This window comes from Erinaceus europaeus, chromosome 19, assembly GCF_950295315.1.
Source record: "Erinaceus europaeus chromosome 19, mEriEur2.1, whole genome shotgun sequence".
Taxonomy (NCBI): domain Eukaryota; kingdom Metazoa; phylum Chordata; class Mammalia; order Eulipotyphla; family Erinaceidae; genus Erinaceus; species Erinaceus europaeus.
This window is the reverse complement of record NC_080180.1, coordinates 24,265,730-24,286,480: the sequence shown is the minus strand read 5'-3', so window position 1 is coordinate 24,286,480 and position 20,751 is coordinate 24,265,730. Positions and strand designations below refer to the sequence as shown.

The 20,751-nt window shown below is 40.5% G+C and overlaps 1 protein-coding gene and 1 long non-coding RNA gene across 2 annotated transcripts in view; one reads left to right on the top strand and one right to left on the bottom strand.

The window, feature by feature from the left end:
• LEMD1 (LEM domain containing 1) overlaps positions 1-20,751 on the top strand; it is a 46,790-nt gene that overhangs the window by 12,827 nt on the left and 13,212 nt on the right. The window contains exon 5 of the mRNA XM_060178707.1: positions 5,539-5,613. Coding sequence (XP_060034690.1) covers positions 5,539-5,613 — 75 coding nt within the window. The remainder of the gene's footprint in view (positions 1-5,538; positions 5,614-20,751) is intronic.
• LOC132534615 (uncharacterized) lies at positions 3,103-6,595 on the bottom strand. The gene is made up of 3 exons (XR_009546333.1): positions 6,481-6,595; positions 5,027-5,171; positions 3,103-3,879 (listed from the first exon to the last, which is right to left on the bottom strand). It is a non-coding gene; the product is annotated as an uncharacterized LOC132534615 (long non-coding RNA).

Genomic DNA, 20,751 nt, shown 5'->3' with positions numbered 1-20,751 from the left:
TCCTTTCCAACCAAGACCCTTCCCCAGCCTGCAGCTCTATCTTCTCACCTTCTCACCATCCCCCATATTCCATTTTGCAGGTTCTTTAGGGTTCAGCCTAGGCATCTGCCATTTCAGCCGTCCCTCTTCCACCCTCTGCCTGAGTGCTTTTCATTGGGTTGTAAAACACTGAGCAGGAAAAACAAACAAACAAACAAACAAAACATATCTTTGAATCCTTTGCATTTAACTCACTGCCAACAGGGGAAGTGGCAGGGTGGTTACTTGGTCCCCTCTGACTGCCCTGGAAAGTGTCTGAGTCCCTGGTGTTTCCTCTTTCTCTGACATCCTACCCCATGCCATCTGTTTTATCTTGAAAATGTACTTTAATGTCTTGAGAGGCAATGCTGAGGGGACAGTGCACTGATGGCTAACCAGAGACAGAGCCACTCCCTCCCTCACCCCTGCGCTTAGTTGTGAGGCAGCAACTATTTATCCAATGCAGATCATCAATCCAGGGCTTCTTGCCAATGAAGAAAATAGGTGTGGGAGGAGCACAGATCATATATCCTGAAGAGATTTAAAAATGAGTTCTGGTGACCCAGGAAGTGTCTCAGTGAATAAAGCATTAGACTCTCAAGCATGAGGTCCTGAGTTTGATCCCTGGTATTGAAAGGGCTAAAGTATTGATCTGGTTCTTTCTCCTCCTCTTTTCTCTCATTAGTGAATAATCAATCTTTTTTTAGTGAGCTCTAGAAACAAAGATCAGATGTATAAAAATATGAACTCTAGGGCCAGCTGCCTGGATCCAAATCCCATCTCTCTCATGAACTTGGAAGTGACACTCAACCCCTCTCTAACTTAGTTTCCTTATGTAGAAATAAACTTAATAATAGTCTCACCTTACACAATATTATATTATGATTGCATTAAAATATGTAAAATGAAAAGAATAGGTAAAATAGGTCAAGAGAAAGCTTACTTGGTACAGCACACTTCACCTTGCTTAAGGACCTGGACGAGTCCCTGGCATCACATAGAAGCACCACTTACAGCACCTATGGGAGCTCCACCAACAATGGAGCAGTGCTGTGGTGACTCCCCTCTGCTGGTCTCTCTCTTTCTCTACTCATCTTTCTGTGTTTAAAGTTGAAAGGAAAAAATGAATATCCACTGAGAGTTGTAGAATCACAAAGTGATAAACCTGACAGCCCAAAAAGAAAAGAAAGATGTATGTAAGCAAGTAGCGCTGGCACATAATAAGAGCAATGTAAGTACAGAGGCTGAGTACGTGTTGCAATATGCAAGGCTCAGGTTCAAGACCCTCTCCACCTATCTCCCCTTCCCTCTCAATTTCTCTCTGTATCTGTCCAATAAATAAGTAAATATATATTTTAAAATCTTTATAAAAAACACGGTAGGTACAAATAAAAAGCATTATTTTTACCACTATTACGTAATGGCATTATTTGTAATACAAAGCAACATATTTGGAGGGCTTGGGCAGTGCATCTGACTGAATGCACACATTACCATGTGTAAGGACCTGGGTTCCAGCCCCCTCTCCCCACCTGCAGGTAAGACACTTCACAAGTGGTGAAGCATGTCTGCAAGTGTCTTATCTTTCTCCCTCCCTCCTTCCCTCTCTCCTATCTCAATTTCTCTTTCTTATCAAATAAAATAGAAAGAAAAAAAAAAGGAGGGGGTCAGGCGGTGGCGCATCAGGTTAAGTGCACGTGGCGCTAAAGCGCAAGGACTGGTGTAAGGATCCTGGTTCGAGCCCTGGCTCCCCACCTGCAGGGGAGTCACTTCACAAGCGGTGAAGCAGGTCTGCAGGTGTCTATCTTTCTCTCCCCCTCTCTGTCTCCCCCTCCTCTCTCCATTTTTCTCTGTCCTATCCAACAATGACGGCATCAACAACAACAATTACTACAACAATAAAAAATAACAAGAGCAACAAAAGGGAATAAATAAATAAACATAAAAATGTTTTAAAAATTAAGAAAAAAGAAAAAAAATTATATGTAGCAACATATTTAGGAAAAACAGTGAACTAGAAGCTGAATAGTCTTCCATTGGTCTTGAACTTTTAAATGCTATAGAATGTAACTTATCAACATAGCTACAGATAGATTTATATAACTAGATATACAAATAGGATCATTGAATATTGTAAGTGCTCTGTTGCCCTGGATTCCTTTTATTTTCTTTCTTTTTTTAAAAAAAAAATTATTTAATATAAAAGAAAAAAAAAACATAAGCATCACTTTGGCACAGGCAATTCCATGCACTTAACCTACTGAGCCTGACCCCCAATTTCCTTTCTTATATGTAGTGCCTAGGAACCCAGGGCTCTGTGCGTGCTGATCCACTTCCTTGGCCCACCTTTCAATCTATATTTTCATGAGAAAGAGATACAGGGGGAGAAAGACACCAAAGCCCTACTCCAACATCCAGTGAGTTCTCCCTTTCTTTGCTCTTGGTGCTCTCATGTGGTGCAAGGCCTAACTCGGGGCCTTACACTTGGAAGGCCTACATTCCACCCTTCAAGCCATCTCCACAGCCTCATGGACTTCTTTTAATCTTGTGCTTCAAACCTTCCTTTGCCTCTTTAGACATTAATAAAAATATTTTGTCTGGATGGGAGAATAGGTCAACTGGCAGAGTATCAGACATGAATGCTTGAAGCTCCTGAGTCCTTCTCCAGGACCACATGTGCCAGAGTGGTACTCTGGCTCTCTCCTCTTTCCTTCCCACCATGTGACACTCTCTAGTATATGATAACATTACTTCACTAAAAATCTTTTTTTTAAATTTTTTTGTATATTTTCCCTTTTGTTGCCCTTGTTTTTATTATTGTTGTAGTTATTAATGTTGTTGTTATTTATGTTGTTGGATAGGACAGAGAGAAATGGAGAGAGGAGGGGAAGACAGAGAGGGGAAGAGAAAGACAAGACACCTGCAGACCTGCTTCACCACTTGTGAAGTGACTCCCCTGCAGGTGGAGAGTTGGGGCCTCGAACCGGGATCCTTATGCTGGTCCTTGTGCTTTGTGCCATGTGTGCATAATCTGCTGCGCTACTGCCCGACTCCCCTAAAAATCATTTTGTAATGATTTCACATTTGCAGAAAGTTTCAACAATTATACAAAGAAATCCTCTCACCTAGAGTATCCATGCCATCTTTAGCCATATCTGAAGCAGATAGGTGTGTGTGTGTGTACACATCCTTTCCCACTGCTTTTCTGATCTATTTGAGAGCACACTGTAGATAGGAAGCACTTCAGCTCTTCAGCATGTTTTTCACTCCTTACCACTTGCAAGGACACTTCTACATAATGACTATGTAAGTGTCAAATAAGGCAATTCACATTGATGCAGTGCCACACTAGCCAATAGTCAGATTCCCGTTTCACCAACTATCACAGTAATGACTTTGTGCTGCTGGTCAACGTTCAATATAGGAGGCTTTTAGTTGTCAGGTCTCTTCAATCTTTCCAGTCTGGAGCTCCAGTGCCTCATTCTGTGGCCATTACTCAAGTTGTTGATGAAAGAGTACAGGGTTTTGTCTAATCTATGTGGATCTCACTTTAGATCTGCAGGGCTTCTCCATCTGAGGGCTTTTCCGTCTGAAGGCTAGTAGAGGCCATGTGCCTGGAGCAGGAGTTCTTCAGAAATGAGGCTGTGCTCTTCTCAGGGCCTTGCACACCGCTGTCCCTGTTCCACCATGGGTAATCATTTCCTCCCTTTGTGTCTTACAAATCCTCAGTGGAGAAATATTCAGAAATGGTGCCAACATGCTGTTCTTCCTTCAGTCTCATCTGTTAGTTCCAGTCCCCAAGGATGATGGTCTGTGTCAGCATACATCATGAAGACGACCCACTGAGGTTTCTCTTCTGCACTAATTAGTAGACATCCAAGTGTAAGGGAGACATTCCCTCTCTCCTATTCATTCATTCATTCATTCATCACTCATATTATCATGGGCTCTTTTTATTCTTTTTAATCTAATTGGTGGTGTCTTTATTTGTCCCAGATTTGGAACAACGGGAGTCCTTCCAGTATGAAGACTGTATCCTTACAGTATATTCTCACCACTTCCTGAGCGTTTTCTTACTTTCTGGTACAAGATTTTTTTTTCTTTATTGGGGGATTAATGTTTTACAGTCAACAGTAAATACAATAGTTTGTACATGCATAACATTTCTCAGTTTTCCATTTAATAATCCAACCCCCATAAGCTCCTCTGCCATCCTGTTCGAGGACCTGAACTCTCTCCACCCCGACCCCAGAATCTTTTACTTTGGTGCAATATACCAACTTCAGTCCAAGTTCTGCTTAGTGTTTTCTGTTCTGAGCAAGATTTTTTGTTTTATTATTATTTTTGTTTTTTATTTTATTATTAGTTTTTTTTTCCTGTTTTGTACCCTACTGCCTCAGTGACCTAGATCCTTTCTGCTGCAGAGTAGGATTTAGAGTCCATCTGGCCTACTCTGGAGGAGCCATGCTTCTAGGCCTCCTCAGTGGGCAGAGGTAGGAAATAAATGCCTGTGGGCCATGTGGCTACTCATATTCACCTGCAACCATCTCTTTATAAATTGTAAAACCATGGGCTCATCTTGATTTCCATCTGCCCCCAGAATTTTACTCTTGTCCTTTCTGCATGTTACTTCTCTGACAGTGAGAACCTCACTCCCGTTATCATTAGTGTATATACATTTCTGCTCAGTTTTCTCAGAGCCACCAACCTTCCAGTCATCATGGCCATGTCTTTCTCTTCATAGCATACCATGTGGTTCTCTCTTCAACCACTGATACCAGCACCCTCATGTGGTCCTCTCCTCCCTCTCTCTTTTTCTTTGGACACATAAGACCCCAAAGCCTCTAGGCTATCACCTCACGAGCAACTTTTCAACCACCAGCACCCCAACATTCCACTAGCCTCCAGGCAAGCTGACATGGCATCCACATTCACTCTGCTCTGCATCCAGTGTGGGGTGCATGCACTGGCATCTCATGGAAGGGGATGGGAGGGGGATGCCTCATACCTCTTTTGTGCTTTCACTTCTTAGGTTTATTTCAATGTCTTTGTGCCAAAACTTTAATAGGATTTCTACCCTCTTGTCTCTTCACTGTTGCCATGAAGATACTTTGTAGCCTTATAAGTAGCACTTTCTGGGAACACCCCAAAAGCTGCAATCAGAAGGCTTGATGTTTCAAAGGAATGAATGTATAGTTTGTGTGTCATGCAAAAGTTTAAGGGGACCTGATGTTAAACATCTTTATAATAGCTAATTAATTGGAAAACATCCTTGTTCCCAGTAGCAGTTGTATATTCCAGTTGGGTCAAAGTGAAGAGTAAATTATATACTCTCTAACTATTTAATAAACCCTTTCTTCTTACCTTTGACATGTGCTAATGGAGGCTAAATGCCATCTTCACAAGGGATATAATTTAAATGCTCCTTGTAGAAATACTGACCTTCTGGTAAATATGCTGAAACATGCTTAATAACAAATGTGCCTTATTGATTACATGTTGATTCTTTCTGTGTACCAGAATCCGGTTTTTGAAATACAAGAGCAGCAGGAAGACACAGTGAAACCAAACTTTGATTGTAAGATAGTAACAAAGGTAAATCTTTATTTTACTCTCTCTCTTTTTTTTTTTCTTTTACATGCTGGAATTTAAGACTTCATGGGATGGAATTTAAGACTTCATGCATTCAAAGTTACATCCCAAGCCCCAAACATTTATTTTTGTGACACTGAATCATGAGCAGCGGTGTTCTCTCTCTATGGGGGAAAAAAAGTTAATTCAATCAGAGAACTCAGCTCTCCTTTCTCTCTCATCTAAGAATATAATCCAGCGTGGGTGTAGATAGCATAATGACTATACAAAGAGATTCTTGCTAGGCTCCAAAGTCCTAGGTTCAATTCTCCACACAAGCATAAACCAGAGCTGAGCAGTGCTTTGGTTAAAAAAAAAAAAAATATATATATATATATATATATATATATATGATCCATACTGACTTAAGCCAATGTGTAGTTTGTATTAAGGGGACAAATACAGGTATTCAATCTAAGAATAGATTCCCATGTGACAGTGCTGGAATTCTTTCAATCTCTTGTGACTTATCAGGGCTTTATGACTTTCTAGCACTTTTTATCACAACTCTTGAGGACTGGCATGATTTAATAGCTACTTATTAGGGGCTGGACAGTGGAACATACAATTGAGCACATATGTTACTATGTGCAAGGACATGAGTTCAAGTGCCTGGTCCATACCTGCCATAGGGAAGCTTTATGAGTGGTGAAGCTGTGCTACTTCCCCCCCCCCCCCCCGCCCCACCTTCCTTTTTGTTCTCAAATTCTCTCTGTTTCTGTCAAAGGAAAAAAAAAAAAGGAGACATGGGGTGTGGGAGAGAGAGAGCTGGATCCATTGTGCTGGTACAAAGCTCCTGTGATAACCCAGTCGGGAGGAAAGACTACTTACAGATCATGAGATTTCCTACTGGAAGACTTCTTGAAGAAGGCTCTGTTTCATCTTACATGAGGAAACAGGCAGAGAAGGGAAGACGACCTATGAAGACCACACAGAGAATTATAAGAAAATATGGAAATGGAACTCCTGTCTCCTGCTTCCCATTCAGCTGCCTTTTCCTCTATGAAATTGTCAAAGGTAAAGGCCAGCTGAGCACCTGAGCAGTGAAATAGCTCCCTCCAGTGTCTCTTTTTATGGCATCACAGAAGGACTCCATCTATCTGTTTAAATGTTTGCTTTCTGGTGACTGTTTTGCAATGTGAGTCCAGACAAGTCATGTTGTGGCGACACACCCATTCTCACATCAACACTACAGCACAGGTATCAGCACAGTCAGAATGGGGTGCCATGAGTTTTCCTCAGTGGACAGAAAAAACAAACAAACAAAACCAACCTCAAATCTGACTTTTTATTTTTATTATTTTTTATTATTAGATGGAGACAGAGAGAAACTGAGAGGGGAAGAGACAGAGAGACACCTGCAGCTTCACCACTTCCCCCCTGCAGGTGGGGACTGGGCTTAAACTCAGGTTCTTGCGCATGGTAACGTGTGTTCTACCAGGTGCACCACTGCCTGGCCCCGACTTTTTATTTTTTATTAGTGATTAGTATTGATTTACAAAATTATAAGATAACAGTAGTATAATTCCACACCTTTCCCACCACCAGAGTTCTGTGCCCCTACTGGAAACTACATTAGTTCTCCCAAGATCATAGACATGGGTTGACTACTATTTAAATCTATATTTGCTCATTTTTTTCTATGGTCATCCCCTCCTTTTTTTCCCTCTTCTCTCTCTTTGGGTCCTGATGGAACTGGAATTCAGAGCCCTCTAAACATATATTTTTTGATATTTTATTATAACATGCTTGATGCTAAGAAGTACAAAATCTAGTTCACGGATATGGCACCCTAAGTAAAAAAAGGAAACTCCTGCCCCTCCCAAAGTGAAAGCCAGATCAAAGGCTTTGAGAGGCAGGAAAGCAGCTCTGATGTGTGCCCACAGCCTCAGAGAAGATCCAAGTGCCTGGGAGGTAGTGCAGTGGATGAAGCATTGAACTTTCAAGCTGAGGTTCCAAGTTAGATCCCTGACAACACGTGTGCTAGAGTGATGCTCTGGCTCTCTCTTTCCTAAATAAGTAAGTTCTTCATTTACCAGGCACTCGGATTGACTCCAAGTTATTCTAATACAAGCAATGCTACTACACTGTGATATGTAATCCATTGTATACATCTGTAATAATTTTGTTCTCTGACTGAATGGATAATAAATAAACAATAAATCTTAAAAAAAAAAAAAAAAAGATCAACACATCACCCACCTTCTAACGGCCCAAGACAGTTTTTTCTTGGAAGGTATAAGCAGATACAAGCTTGATCGCCATGCCATCATACAGTCTCTGTGAAGAAAATAGAAGGAACAACATACTTGTGCTCATTGCAAATGTCAAGGCAGGAAGCATCAATTAATCAGATTGTGAAGAGGTTCTGTGACACTGGCATGACCAGGTCAATACCTTGATCAGGCCTGACAGAGAAGATGTACTGACTCCTGACTATGATGCTTTTGGTGTTGCCAAGGAAACTGGAATCTTGCATATGAGTCTAGTTAATTTTATGCAGTGTCAGAGGTAGAACCCAGGGTCTCATCAGTTCCCCAGCTTGATGAATAAGGAGTGAGGGAGACAGAGCACTGCTCCTCAGACTGTGGGGTTCTCTTCCAAAATGGTGCTTCCAAATGGTGCAGTGAATTAAACACAGAGTCCTACCTATGCAAAGCAGGTGCTCTACCACTGAACTACCTCCCCAATCCAAGGTGGCTCATTCTAAGTGTTTTCACCTGTAGAAAAGAAAAGGCATAAAGAATCATATAGGGAGTCTGGTGGTAGCACTGTGGGTTAAGTGCATGTGGTGTGAAGTGGAAGGACTGGAGAAAGGATCCCGGTTTGAGCCCCTGGCTCCCCACCTGCAGGGGAGTCGCCTCACAAGCCATGAAGCAGGTCTGCAGGTGTCTTTCTCTCCCCCTTCTGTCTTTCCCTCCTCTCTCCATTTCTCTCTGTCCTATCTAACAATGACAACATCAATAACAATAACAACTACAACAACAATGAAAAACAAGGGAAACAAAAGGGAAAATAAATTTTTAAAAATCATATAGTGAATAGTTAGATCTCCACCATAGTGGTTAAAAATAAATCTTCAGTTGAAGACCTCAATACAACATCCTTGATCAATTCTCTTTTTCTTTCAAGTTAAACTCTACCACCAATGTTCTACATAGTCTTTTCCTTTATTTATTTATTTATTTATTTATTTATTTTTATTGATTTAATAATGATCAATAAGACTATAGGCTAAGAGGGGGTACAATTCCACACAATTCCCATCACCAGAGTTCCATATCCCATCCTCTCCATTGGAAGCTTTCCTATTCTTTATCCCTCTGGGAGTATAGACCCAGGATCATTATGGGGTGCAGAAGGTGGAAGGTCTGACTTCTGTAATTGCTTCCCCACTGGACATGGGCATTGGCAGGTTGATCCATACTCCCAGCCTGCTTCTATCTTTTCTTAGTGGGACAGGGCTCTGGAGAGTTGGGGTTCCTGAGTACATTGGTGAGGTCGTCTGCCCAGGGAAGTCAGGTTGAAGTTCATGGTAGTATCTGCAACTTGGTGAATGAAAAAGCATTAAGATACAAACCAGAACAAATTGTTTAATAATCAGGAACCTAAAGGTAAGAATATAGCAGATGAGATTTGGGGTCTCCAATTTGGGAAAAGCTGGTAGGTCTATTCTAGGTATATTCTAAGGTTCCCACAACCTTACCAACCCTGGCCTGAGCCCAACAACAAATATACAGGTAGACTAAAGGTATTGTCTGGGGAGATAGTGTCAGAGTTGGAAATAGGACCAGAAAGCTAGATCAGGGTAGGGAATAGCTCCCAAATATGGGGAAAGTATATAAATACTAAATGTAAACCCCATCAATTTGATCTGGGGCCCATATTCAGTACAGGAGCCTGTGTAACTTCTGCATCCCTGTAGGTATGAGCTCATATTCTGTGGTCATAACTAAGAATATTATAGGCTGCATTCATTGCAGGGCCTGTCTTCCTTGAGTGGCAGAGTATGTTGACCCAGTCTCCCTTTGGGGAATGGGGCAGTCCCTACTACTGTTAACCCACATTGAAGGCAAGGTCCTGTAGAGGCCCACAAGAGGGCCCACTATGTTATTACTGATGGAGATGACCAGTGACAATGGAGAGAGGGATCTGTTAGAGGTCTAGGCCCATCATGTCTATTTAGAAATCCCAGAATTCCCTGATTAGGGCCCCAGATGATGGGGTGGCCTGGTAGTGACCAAAAGAGCCATCATTAAAGTATGCTGGTCTCTTGCTCGTATCTAGCTTTTGTAGTACTTACTTTATCTGACAAGGTTAGCCTTGGAGTGATTGAGGGAAGTGAAATAGGAAGTAGGTATTTAAGTCTAAGTAGAGACTATTTGTATGGTACTTAATTTTTTTTTGGTGATTGAAATTATTTAATTTTTTATTTTTTATTTAAGAAAGGATTAACAAAACCATAGGGTACTTAATTTTTAAAAAGTGTCTTTTTACTTGTCTGCTGCAGTAATTGAGTCACTGCCTATGACTGTCCACTTTTACTTTATGGTATATATTTTCCCCTAACTTAATGAATACATGTGCACATGTGCTCTATCTCATGGGCCCTGGTCTATATCTAGGTTCTGTGGCTTTGTTAGGAAGTGAACCATTCAAAGTAGAATTGCGGAGTCCTATGAGCTACAAAAGGTCTCACCAGAGTAATAGAGCTGAAGGGTTGACTGACATTCCACTCTTGGCATCTCTGGACACACTTCAAAGCGAAATGTGGGGGGGGGGTACTGGTTGTATTGATTTGGTTGAGATCCTTTATTTTATTTTTTCCCCTTTTGTTGCTGTTGTTGTTTATCACTGTTGTTGTTATTAGTATTGTTATTGCTGTTGTTGTTGTTGGGTAGGCCAAAGAGAAATCCAGAGAGGAGGGAAAGACAGAGAGGAAGAGAGAAAGATAGACACCTGCAGATCTGCTTCACCGATCATGTAGCGAGCCCCCTGCAGGTGAGGAGCCAGGGGCTTGAACCAGGATCTTTATGACAGTCCTTGTGCTTCATGCCATGTGAGCTTAACCCGCTGTGCTACTGCCCAGCCCCCTAGATCCTTTATTTTTTTAAAGATTTTTTTAATGATTTATTTTTTTTATACTTGATAGGACAGGGAGAAATTGAGAGGTGAGGGGGCCATGAAGTTTGCCCCCTGCAGATGGGGACTGGGTGCTTGAACCTGGGTCTTTGCAAATGGTAGTATATGCACTCAGCCAAGTGTGCCACAGCCCAGACCATATTCTTTTCTTCTTTGACATATTGACCAACTTTTGTCTCTGGTGATACATATTTTAATTAAATTTTATCACAGTGTTTTTATTATATAACTTTTTTGTATCATTCAACATTATGTTGTGGTTAACATCCACTATTTACAGTTCTGGCTCATTCATTTTTTTAATTTTTTTTTTTTATTTAAGAAAGGATTAATTAACAAACCCATAGGGTAGGAGGGGTACAACTCCACACAATTCCCACCACCCAATCTCCATATCCCACCCCCTCCCCTGATAGCTTTCCCATTCTCTATCCCTCTGGGAGCATGGACCCAGGGTCACTGTGGGTTGCAGAAGGTAGAAGGTCTGGCTTCTGTAATTGCTTCCCTGCTGAACATGGACATTACTGGTCGGTCCATACTCCCAGTCCGCCTCTCTCTTTCCCTAGTAGGGTGGGTCTCTGGGGAAGTGGAGCTCCAGGACACATTGGTGGGGTCTTCAGTCCAGGGAAGCCTGGCCGGCATCCTGATGACATCTGGAACCTGGTGACCGAGTAATGAAGCTGAAGGATTGTCATTCCACACATGAAGTCTCTGGACACAGTCTGAAGTGAAGTATTTTGAGATGGCAATTGTTGCGTTAGTTAGGTTGTGATCGGCAGATGCAATATTATTTGATATGGATTGGGAGAGGCATACGGGAAAGTGGGCCCTATCCAAGGGTTCCAGGACTGGGGGAAGTAGAGGCTCTATAGTGGAGATGTGAGGTTCCTGCTGTCTTAGGGTTCAAAAAGACAATCAATAGTTAATGTTATCATCACATTAATTGGTAATTGGGTTAACTTTGAAAAGTCCTTTTGTTAGGGTTTGCTGTACAGTACCCAGTATCTTGTATATAGCTGTGCTATTGGTTGCTTCTGATCTACTTGGTCTAGGCTTTTGAGAGAGTCTGCATATCAATTACACACCCTATATATTAAAAAGATTTAGTTTGTGTTTTGAAAAACTTCGAGACATACAATTAATTTTCCCCCTCTTCTTCTTCTTCTCCTTCTTCTCCTTCTTCTCCTTCTCCTTCTCCTTCTTCTTCTTCTTCTTCTTCTTCTTCTTCTTCTAGCGTTTGCCTTTCCCCCTCTCATATTAATTAACTAGTGATTTATATGACTACATTTCACTAGGAGTGTACATAAACACCATTCCCACCACCAAAAGACTGTGACCCATCCCTCCCACCCACTCCCACGCCCCACTGTCCCAGGAAGCTGCATGTCTACCCCTCACCACAGGGTTTTTACTTGGTGCCCTAGGCTCATTCATTTTTACTGCTATAGAGTTATTATAAAAATATATTTATTCGTTCCTCACTTAACAGGCACTTGGATTGCCTCCAAGTTCTTCTAATACAAGCAATGCTACTACAAACAGTGTGGTGCATAATCCATTGTGTACATCTGTAATAATTTTGTTCTCTGGTTGAATGCATATACCCAGGAATGAACTGCTGAGTGGAAGGATATTATACCTCTTTAATCTAAGAGAGCACGCTAAATTGTTTTACAAGGCAGTTGCAGAATTTTACATTCTCTGCATCAGTATATTAAGAGCTGTTATTCTAAGTATTTTCAGAATTCAACAATGTGTATAATTATTGTTGTAATTTGCATTTCTCTTATTTGTAAGGTGGAACATATTTCTGTATATAAAGATAAGTTGTTTATACTTTATTTTATGAGAGAGAGAAAGAGTGAAAGGGAGAGGGAGAGAGAAGCAGAGGGAAAGATACAGAGAGAGACTAGATCGCCACTCAGCTCTGGTTTATGGTGGTTCTGGGGATTGAAACTGGAACCTTTTGTGCCGTAGGCACTAAAGCTAGTTTTTATAAATACCATGCTATTTCTCCAGCCCCTAATGTTTTCTTAGAGTTTTATTTACTTATCAATAAAAGAGAGAGAGTAGAGAAGACCAGAGCATCTGGCATACATGATGCTAGGGATCAAACCTGACACATTCTGCTTGGTAATTCAATGCTTTATTTATCAGCTCTGACTTACAATGGTGCCAGGGATTGAATCTGGGAGCTCAGAGTCTCAGGCATGGAAGTCTTTTGTATAGATGTTATGCTGTCAGCTTTATCCACTGTGCCACCTTCCTGGCCATGGTTGAACATATTTCTACAGTCTATTGGTCATTTGTGTTTTTTTCTTCTCTGTGAAATACCTATCCATGTCTCTTGCATATTTTTCTATTAGATTGTTAATCTTTTTCTCATTAATATATAGACACACTTTTTTTGTTTGTTTGTTTTTGATAAGAGCACTGCTCAGCTCTGGCTTATGGTGGTGCAGGGGTTGAACCTGGGACTTCGGAGCCTCAGGCATGAGTCTCTTTGCGTAACCATTATGCTATTTACTCCCTGCCCTATAGGCACACTTTAGATATTTTGGACACTAATCCTTTGTCAGACATAAGTATAACACAAATATTTTGGAAATTTGTGCTTATCTTTGTTTTTCTCTTAAGACTATCATTTTACAATAGTCTTAGGGACACAGCCTGATTTCAAGGGTGGAAATCCCAGCTTGTCATGTGCCTTGTTTGGTGGGGTGGGGTGGGTTCTTGGGTTGTAGTAGGGGAGCTGCTATGGAAATGTCCTGCTAGCCTCCTCCAGCCCACTTCATCTGTGCTGTGGCTTTTCCACAGAATTTTTCAGTTGCCCTTCATCTGGTGTTTCCTACTTCTCCAGCACCCCATCCAGAATACAGATATGACAAGAAAGCCAAAGGCATTCAGGACACCAGGTCCCTCAGCCACATGCTTCTTCCCACCTTTGTCATTGTGTGTGCTTGTGTGCTGTGTGTGACATTATGGAAAAAGGAAACTTTTGCTGGGCTTTTGTTTGGCATTTAAGAAACATTTAGGTACATAAAAACCATGATGCAAAAATAGAAGAATAGGTTAGCTCGACATGTAGCAGGAGTCATGAGTCTTTTAAGGTTAGTTTGCCAGCTTTCAGCTTTAACACGTGCAGGTCCAGGGGATAGTGGCATCACACACATCGGCCCAGCGAAGATCAATCAGCACCCACAACAGCCAAAGGGTGAGCATGAGGGAGTGGGGAGGAGAAAAATAAAAAAGGAACACAGAGGGAGTCCGGCGGTAGCACAGCGGGTTAAGCACACATGGCGCGAAGCAAGGACCGAGTAAGGATCCAGGTTTGAGCCTCTGGTTGCCCACCTGAAGGGGGGTCGCTTCACAGGCGGTGAAGCAGGTCTGCAGGTGTCTTTTTCTCCCCTTCTCTGTCTTCCCCTCCTCTCTCGATTTCTCTCTGTTCTATCCAACAACAATGACAGCAACAACAACAACAATAATAATGATAAACAAGGGCAACAAAAGGGAAAAGAAAGAAAGAAAGAAAGAAAGAAAGAAAGAAAGAAAGAAAGAAAGAAAGAAAGAAAGGAATGGATCCCAGCAGCGGTGCACCCATCTAAGTGCACACAGTACTAAGCTCAAGGATCCATGCGCTAACCCATCCGGTTAGAGTCCCCAGCTCCCCACTTGAAGGGAGGAGGCTTCACAAACAGTGAAGCAGGTGTCTGTCTATCTATCTATCTATCTATCTATCTATCTATCTATCTATCTATCTTCCCCTTCCCTCTCAATTTCTATCTTATCCAATAAAATGGAAAAAATGTCCACCAGGTGCAGTGACTTCATAGTGCCTGCACTGAACCCCAGAGATACTCCTGGAAGAAAAAGGAGGGAACTCCCACTAGTCGCTTACTTAAATAGTATCTTATATGCACAATTCCTCGAGAGTTTGCTTAAGTCTGTCGTAGGCTCTTGAGGACAACCTGATGCCAGTTTTATGCTAATTACATTCATATCCTGTAATTCCTTTTGCTCACCATAAGTAAGACTTCTCAACTGCGTGTGTATGTGCATATGAGCTGTGTGTGCATGTGGGTGCATGTGTTATCTGGGGTTTAGGAAACACTCAACCAAAGAAACTGGGAGAAGAAAAGCATCCATTCCACCTTGTTCCACCTAAAACCCATCTTTGGAAAGTCCGTCCTGCAGAGGAGGACCTAGTGGGGGTTGTATTGTTATATTGAAATGTTATACATGAACAAACTATTGGATTTTACTTTTGACTGTGAATGATTAAATCACTAATAAAGAAATTTTAAAAAAAGAAAAGAAAGAAAAGCCCATCCTTTTGATTCTGACCATCAGTGTCAACTCTTGTCATTTTTCTGTTCATGGTGGAAACTGTGTTCAGGATTTATTTTAATTGGATGTGGTAAGGTGACAAATATAGAGACAATTTGCTTTCACAGTTTTTTTAGATTTTTAAAAAATTTCTTTATTGGATTAATGTTTTACATTCGAGAGTAAATACAGTAATTTATACATGCACAATAATTCTCAGCTTCCCACATAACAGTACAACCCCCACTAGGTCCTTTTTGACCTGTACTCTCCCCCCCCCCAACCACCCCAGAGTCTTTTACTTTGGTGCAATACACCAACTCCAGTTCAGGTTCTACTTGTGTTTTTGTCTTCTGATCTTGTTTTTCAACTTCTGCCTGAGAGTGATATCATCCCACATTCATCCTTCTGTTTCTGACTTATTTCACTTAACATGATTTCTTCAAGCTCCATCCAAGATCGGTTGAAAACGGTGAAGTCACCGTTTTTAATAACTGAGTAGTATTCCATTGTGTATATATACCACAACTTGCTCAGCCACTCATCTGTTGTTGGACACCTGTGTTGCTTCCAGGTTTTAGCTATTACAAATTGTACTGCTATGAACATAGGTATATACAAATCTTTTTTGATGGGTGTATTGGGTTCCTTAAAATATATCCCCAGGAGAGGAATTGCAGGATCATAGGGTAAGTCCATTTCTAGCCTTCTGAGAGTTATCCAGACTGCTCTCCACAGGGGTTGGACCAACTGACATTCCCACCAGCAGTGCAGGAGGGTTCCTTTCCCCCACAACCTCCCCAGCATTTGTTGCTGCTACCTTTTCTGATGTATGACATTATTCTCACAGGATTGAAGTGGTATCTTATTGTTGTCTTTATTTGCATTTCTCTGACAGTCAAAGACTTGGAGCACTTTTTCATGTGTTTCTCAGCCTTTTGGATCTGTTCTGTGGTGAATATCTGTTCATGTTCTCTCCCCATTTTGGATGGGGTTATTTTTTTTCTTGTTGTTGAGTTTGGCAAGCTCTTTATATATTTTGGTTATTAGCCTCTTTTCTGATGTATGGCATGTAAAGATCTTCTCCCATTCTGTGAGGGGTCTCTTGGTTTGGGTAGTAGTTTCTTTTGCTGTGCAGAAGCTTTTTAATTTGATGTAGTCCCACAGGTTTATGCTTGTCTTAGTCTTCTTTGTAATTGGATTCATTTCATTGAAGATGTCTTTAAGATTTATGCAGAAAAGAGTTCTGCCAATATTTTCCTCTAAGTATCTGATAGTTTCTGGTATAACATCCAAGTCCTTGATCCACTTGGAATTTTACTTTTGTGTTTGGTGAAATATAGTGGCTCAGTTTCATTCTTCTGCATGTTTCAACCCATTTTTTCCAACACCTTTTGTTGCAGAGACTCTGCTTTCCTCATTTCATAGTCTGGACACCTTTGTCAAAGATTAGATGTCCATAGGTATGGGGGCTTACTTCTGGGCTCTCAATTCTATTCCACTTGTCAGTATGTCTATTCATGTTCCAATAGCAAGCAGTTTGGATTACAATGGTCCTATAAGTCAATTTGAAATCCGAGAGCATGATGCCTCCAGTTCTATTCTTTCTTCTCAAGATTGTTTTGGCAATTCTAGGTCTTTTCTGGTTCCAGATAAACATTTGTAGCACTTGTTCTATTCTTCTAAAAAACATGTTTCAGATGTTAATGGGGATAACATTAAATGTGTAGATGGCTCTGGGTAGTATATTCATTTTGATGATGATAATTCTTCCAACCCATGAACATGGAATATCTTTCCACTTCTTTGTGTCTTTTTCAATTTCCTTGAGTAGTGACTCATAATTTTCAGAATACAAGTCTTTCACTTCTCTGGTTAGGTTTACTCCTAGATATTTGATTGTTTTTGTTGCTATAGTAAAAGGAATTGATTTCTGGATTTCATCTTCTTCTAACTTCGTGTTTGCATAGAGGAATACCACTGACTTTTGTATGTTAATTTTGTAGCCTGACACCCTACTGTATTACCTGATAATTTCCAAAAGCTTCTTGCTGGATTCTTTCGGTTTTTTCTATGTATACTATCATGTCATCTGCAAATAGAGAGAGTTTGACTTCTTCTCTTCCAAACTGTGTCCCATTAATTCCTTGCTTCTGCCTGATTGCTATGGCAAGAACTTCCAACACTATAATGCTGATAGTGGGTAGCCCTGTCAAGTACCTGATCTGAGGGGAAATGCTTCCAGTTTTTAACCATTGAGTATGATGTTGGCTGTAGGTTTGCTATATATAGATTCCACTATCTAGAGGAATTTTCCATCTATTCACATTTTTCATAGTGAATAGTGAATGATCATTTTGATCCTAAAGGGATGTTGTATTTTGTCAAAGGCTTTCTCTGCATCTATTGATATGACCTTGTGGGTTTTGGTCTTGCTTTTATTGATGTGGTGGATCACATTGATTGATGTACATATATTAAACCAACCTTGCATCCCTGGGATAAACCCCACTTGGTTATGATGAACAATCTTTTGAATATACTGCTATATCCTGTTGGCTAGAATTTTGTTCAATATTTTGGCATCTATGTTCATCAGAGATATTGGTCTGTAGTTTTCTTTTTTGGTTGTTTCCCTGTCTGCTTTTGGTATCAAAGTGATGTTGGCTTCATAGAAGCTGGAAGGGAGTATTCCAGTGTCTTCAATCTTCTGGAAGACTTTTAAAATTAGAGATATTAAGTCTTCCTTGAAGGTTTTCATAGAATTCATTTGTAAAACCACCTGGTCCAGGACTTTTATTTTTGGGAAGATTTTTGATAACTGCTTCAATTTCATTAGCTGTGATGGGCCTGTTCATGTTATCTACTTCCTCTTTACTTAGTTTTGGAAGTTGGTAGGTATCTAGGAAATCGTCCATTTCTTCCAGGTTCTCTAGATTTGTGGCATACAGTTGTTCATAGAAGCCTCGCATGATATGTTGAACTTCTGCAGTGTCTGTTGTGATATCTCCTCTTTAATTTACAATAAGATTTATTTGGGTGTTCTCCCTTTTTTGTTTTGTGAGTCTGGCTAAAGGTTTTCGATTTTGTTCACTCTTTGGAAGAACCAACATTTACTTTTGTTGATCTTTTTATGGTTTTCCTATTTTCAGTGTTATTTATTTCTGCTCCAACTTTAGTTATTTCTGTCCTTCTGGTTTCTGTAGGGTTCCATTCTTCTTCTCCTTCCTTTCCTCCCCCGCCTCCTCCTCCTCCTCCTCCTTCTTCTTCTTCTTCGTCTTTAAGATGTACTGTTTATTTTTGCTTTTTCTTGTTTCCTAATGTGTGTTTGTATGGCTATGAAATTCCCTCTTAGAACTGCCTTAGCTTTGTCACAAATATTTTGATAGCTTGTGTCTTCATTTTCATTGAAGTCTCAAAACATTTTGATTTCTTCCTTTATTTCCTCTTTGACCCAGTAGCTGTTAAGTAGTGTACGATTGAGCTTCCAATTTTTGGTACTCTTACTAATCTTTTGTTGATTGTTAAGTGTTAGTTTAATTCCACTGTGGTCTGAGAAGATGCTTGGGATGATTTCAATGCTCTTGAATTTGTTGATGCTGTCTTTGTGGCCTAACATATGGTCTATCCTTGAGAATGACCCATGTGGACTTGAGCAGAATGTGTATTCCAGTTTCTTAGGGTGAATGACTCTGAAAATGTCCAATAGTTCTAGTTCATCTATCTCCTCATTTAGCTCCCTCATGTCTTTATTGATTTTCTGCCTGGATGATATGTCGAGTTGAGAGAGTTGGTGTTGAAGTCCCCTACTATGACTGTGTTGCTATTAATATATTGCTGTAGCTCTTTCAGTAGATGTTTGATGTATTTAGATGGCTTCTCATTGGGTGCATAGATGTTAATAATTGTTAAGTCCTCTTGATTGACTGATCCACTGAGCATTAAGTAGTGTCCACCCCTATATTTTTTAATTTTATTGATTTTAAAGTCTATCATGTCAGATATGAGAATAGCTGTTTCTGCCCTTTTTTGATGGTCCATTGGCTTATATGATAGTTTTCCATCCTTTCACTTTGGGTCTGTGTTTGTCTTGTTGAATTAAGTGGGTTTCCTGTAGATAGCATATTGTTGGGCTGTGTTTTCTAATCCATCTTCCTACTCTGTGCCTTTTAATGGGTGGATTCAGGCCATTGACATTTATTGATATCAAAGATGGAAACTATTTTAACGCCATTCTTGTAGACTTTTAGAGTGTTCTGATATATGGCATACTTATGGTGGTCTATTCATAGGAGACCTTTCAGAACTTCTTTCAGGTCAGGCTTGGTGATAGTTGATTCTTTCAACTGTTACTTGTCTGAGAAGGTTTTTATGCTTCCATCTAGTCTGAATGACAGTCTAGCAGGATACAGTAGTCTTGGTTGAAAGCCTGTTTGGGACCTTCTGGGATTCTTGAAACTTTATGTCTTTTATGTTGTCTAGATTAGAGAAATTCTCAGCTATTATGTCCTGAAGAATGCTTTCTTCCACTCCCTCTCTTTCTTCCTCTGGTAAGCCAATAATGTGTATATTATTTCTTTTGAAGTCATCCCATACATCTCTGTTGTTGTTTTCAGTATCTCTTAATCTCTTTTTGAGATCTCTTACTTCTTTTTTAGTTATCTCTAATTTGTCCTCAATCTTGCTAATTCTGTCTTCAGCCTCACTTATTCTATTCTCTCTCCCCTCTACTGATTTTTGGAGTTCATCTATCTTGTTACCTTGTTCTGATACTGTATTAGCTTGTTCAGCTAGTTGTGTTCTTAACTTATCTGTTTCAGCTTTCAGCTCTCTAATAACATTGAGATAATTAGTATTTTCTTCCAGAGTCTCATTTGTTGTTTCTGCATTTCTTATGACAATTCTTTCAAACTCTACTCACTCCTATGATTATTTCCTTAACTAGTGTTTGGATGTTGACCTTGTTATTTTGTGCTTCACCCTTTGGGGGGCTTTTAGCTGGACTCTTGTCCTCGTTCATTTCTCCAATATTTCTTCTTGTTGGTTTAACCATTTTATATAGTATGTTACGAGGTCCCTCTCTCAGTACTTTTCAAATGACTGATCACTCTTGCCTGGATTGACTTGCTAAGTAAGGTAATTAAAGGGTTCACAGTTGTGCAAATTGACAGTTGTTTCAATATTATTTTAATCCCTGAGTTGGAGCACAGTGGTTTAAAAGCCTCTTTTATTCTTTCTTGTAGGCTATAGGAGCCTGGGGGCTTTTAAACTATAAGTAGGCTTCTTAGCTTAATCACTGACTCCTGACCAAGAGATAAAGCAGGGTGTGGCAGAGATAATCCAGTGGTTACTGCAAAGATACTCTCACATCCCAAGGATCTAAAGCTCCAGGCTCAAATCAGCTTCTCTGCCAAGATGGGCAGCACTGCTAGACCCTGTGAGTTTCTAAACAAGTTCCCATTTATAATCTGTAGGTTCTGAGGCAATTATTCACCATGTTCTCATCAGGAGAACAATGTGGAAAGGCTCCCACTACACAGCCCCATTGCTAGGCCACCGAGGTGTAGCTCTTCTCCTGAGTTTCCTGGTCAGTTCTCTGCTCTCAGATGTCAGCACAGGGCCTCATCACAGACC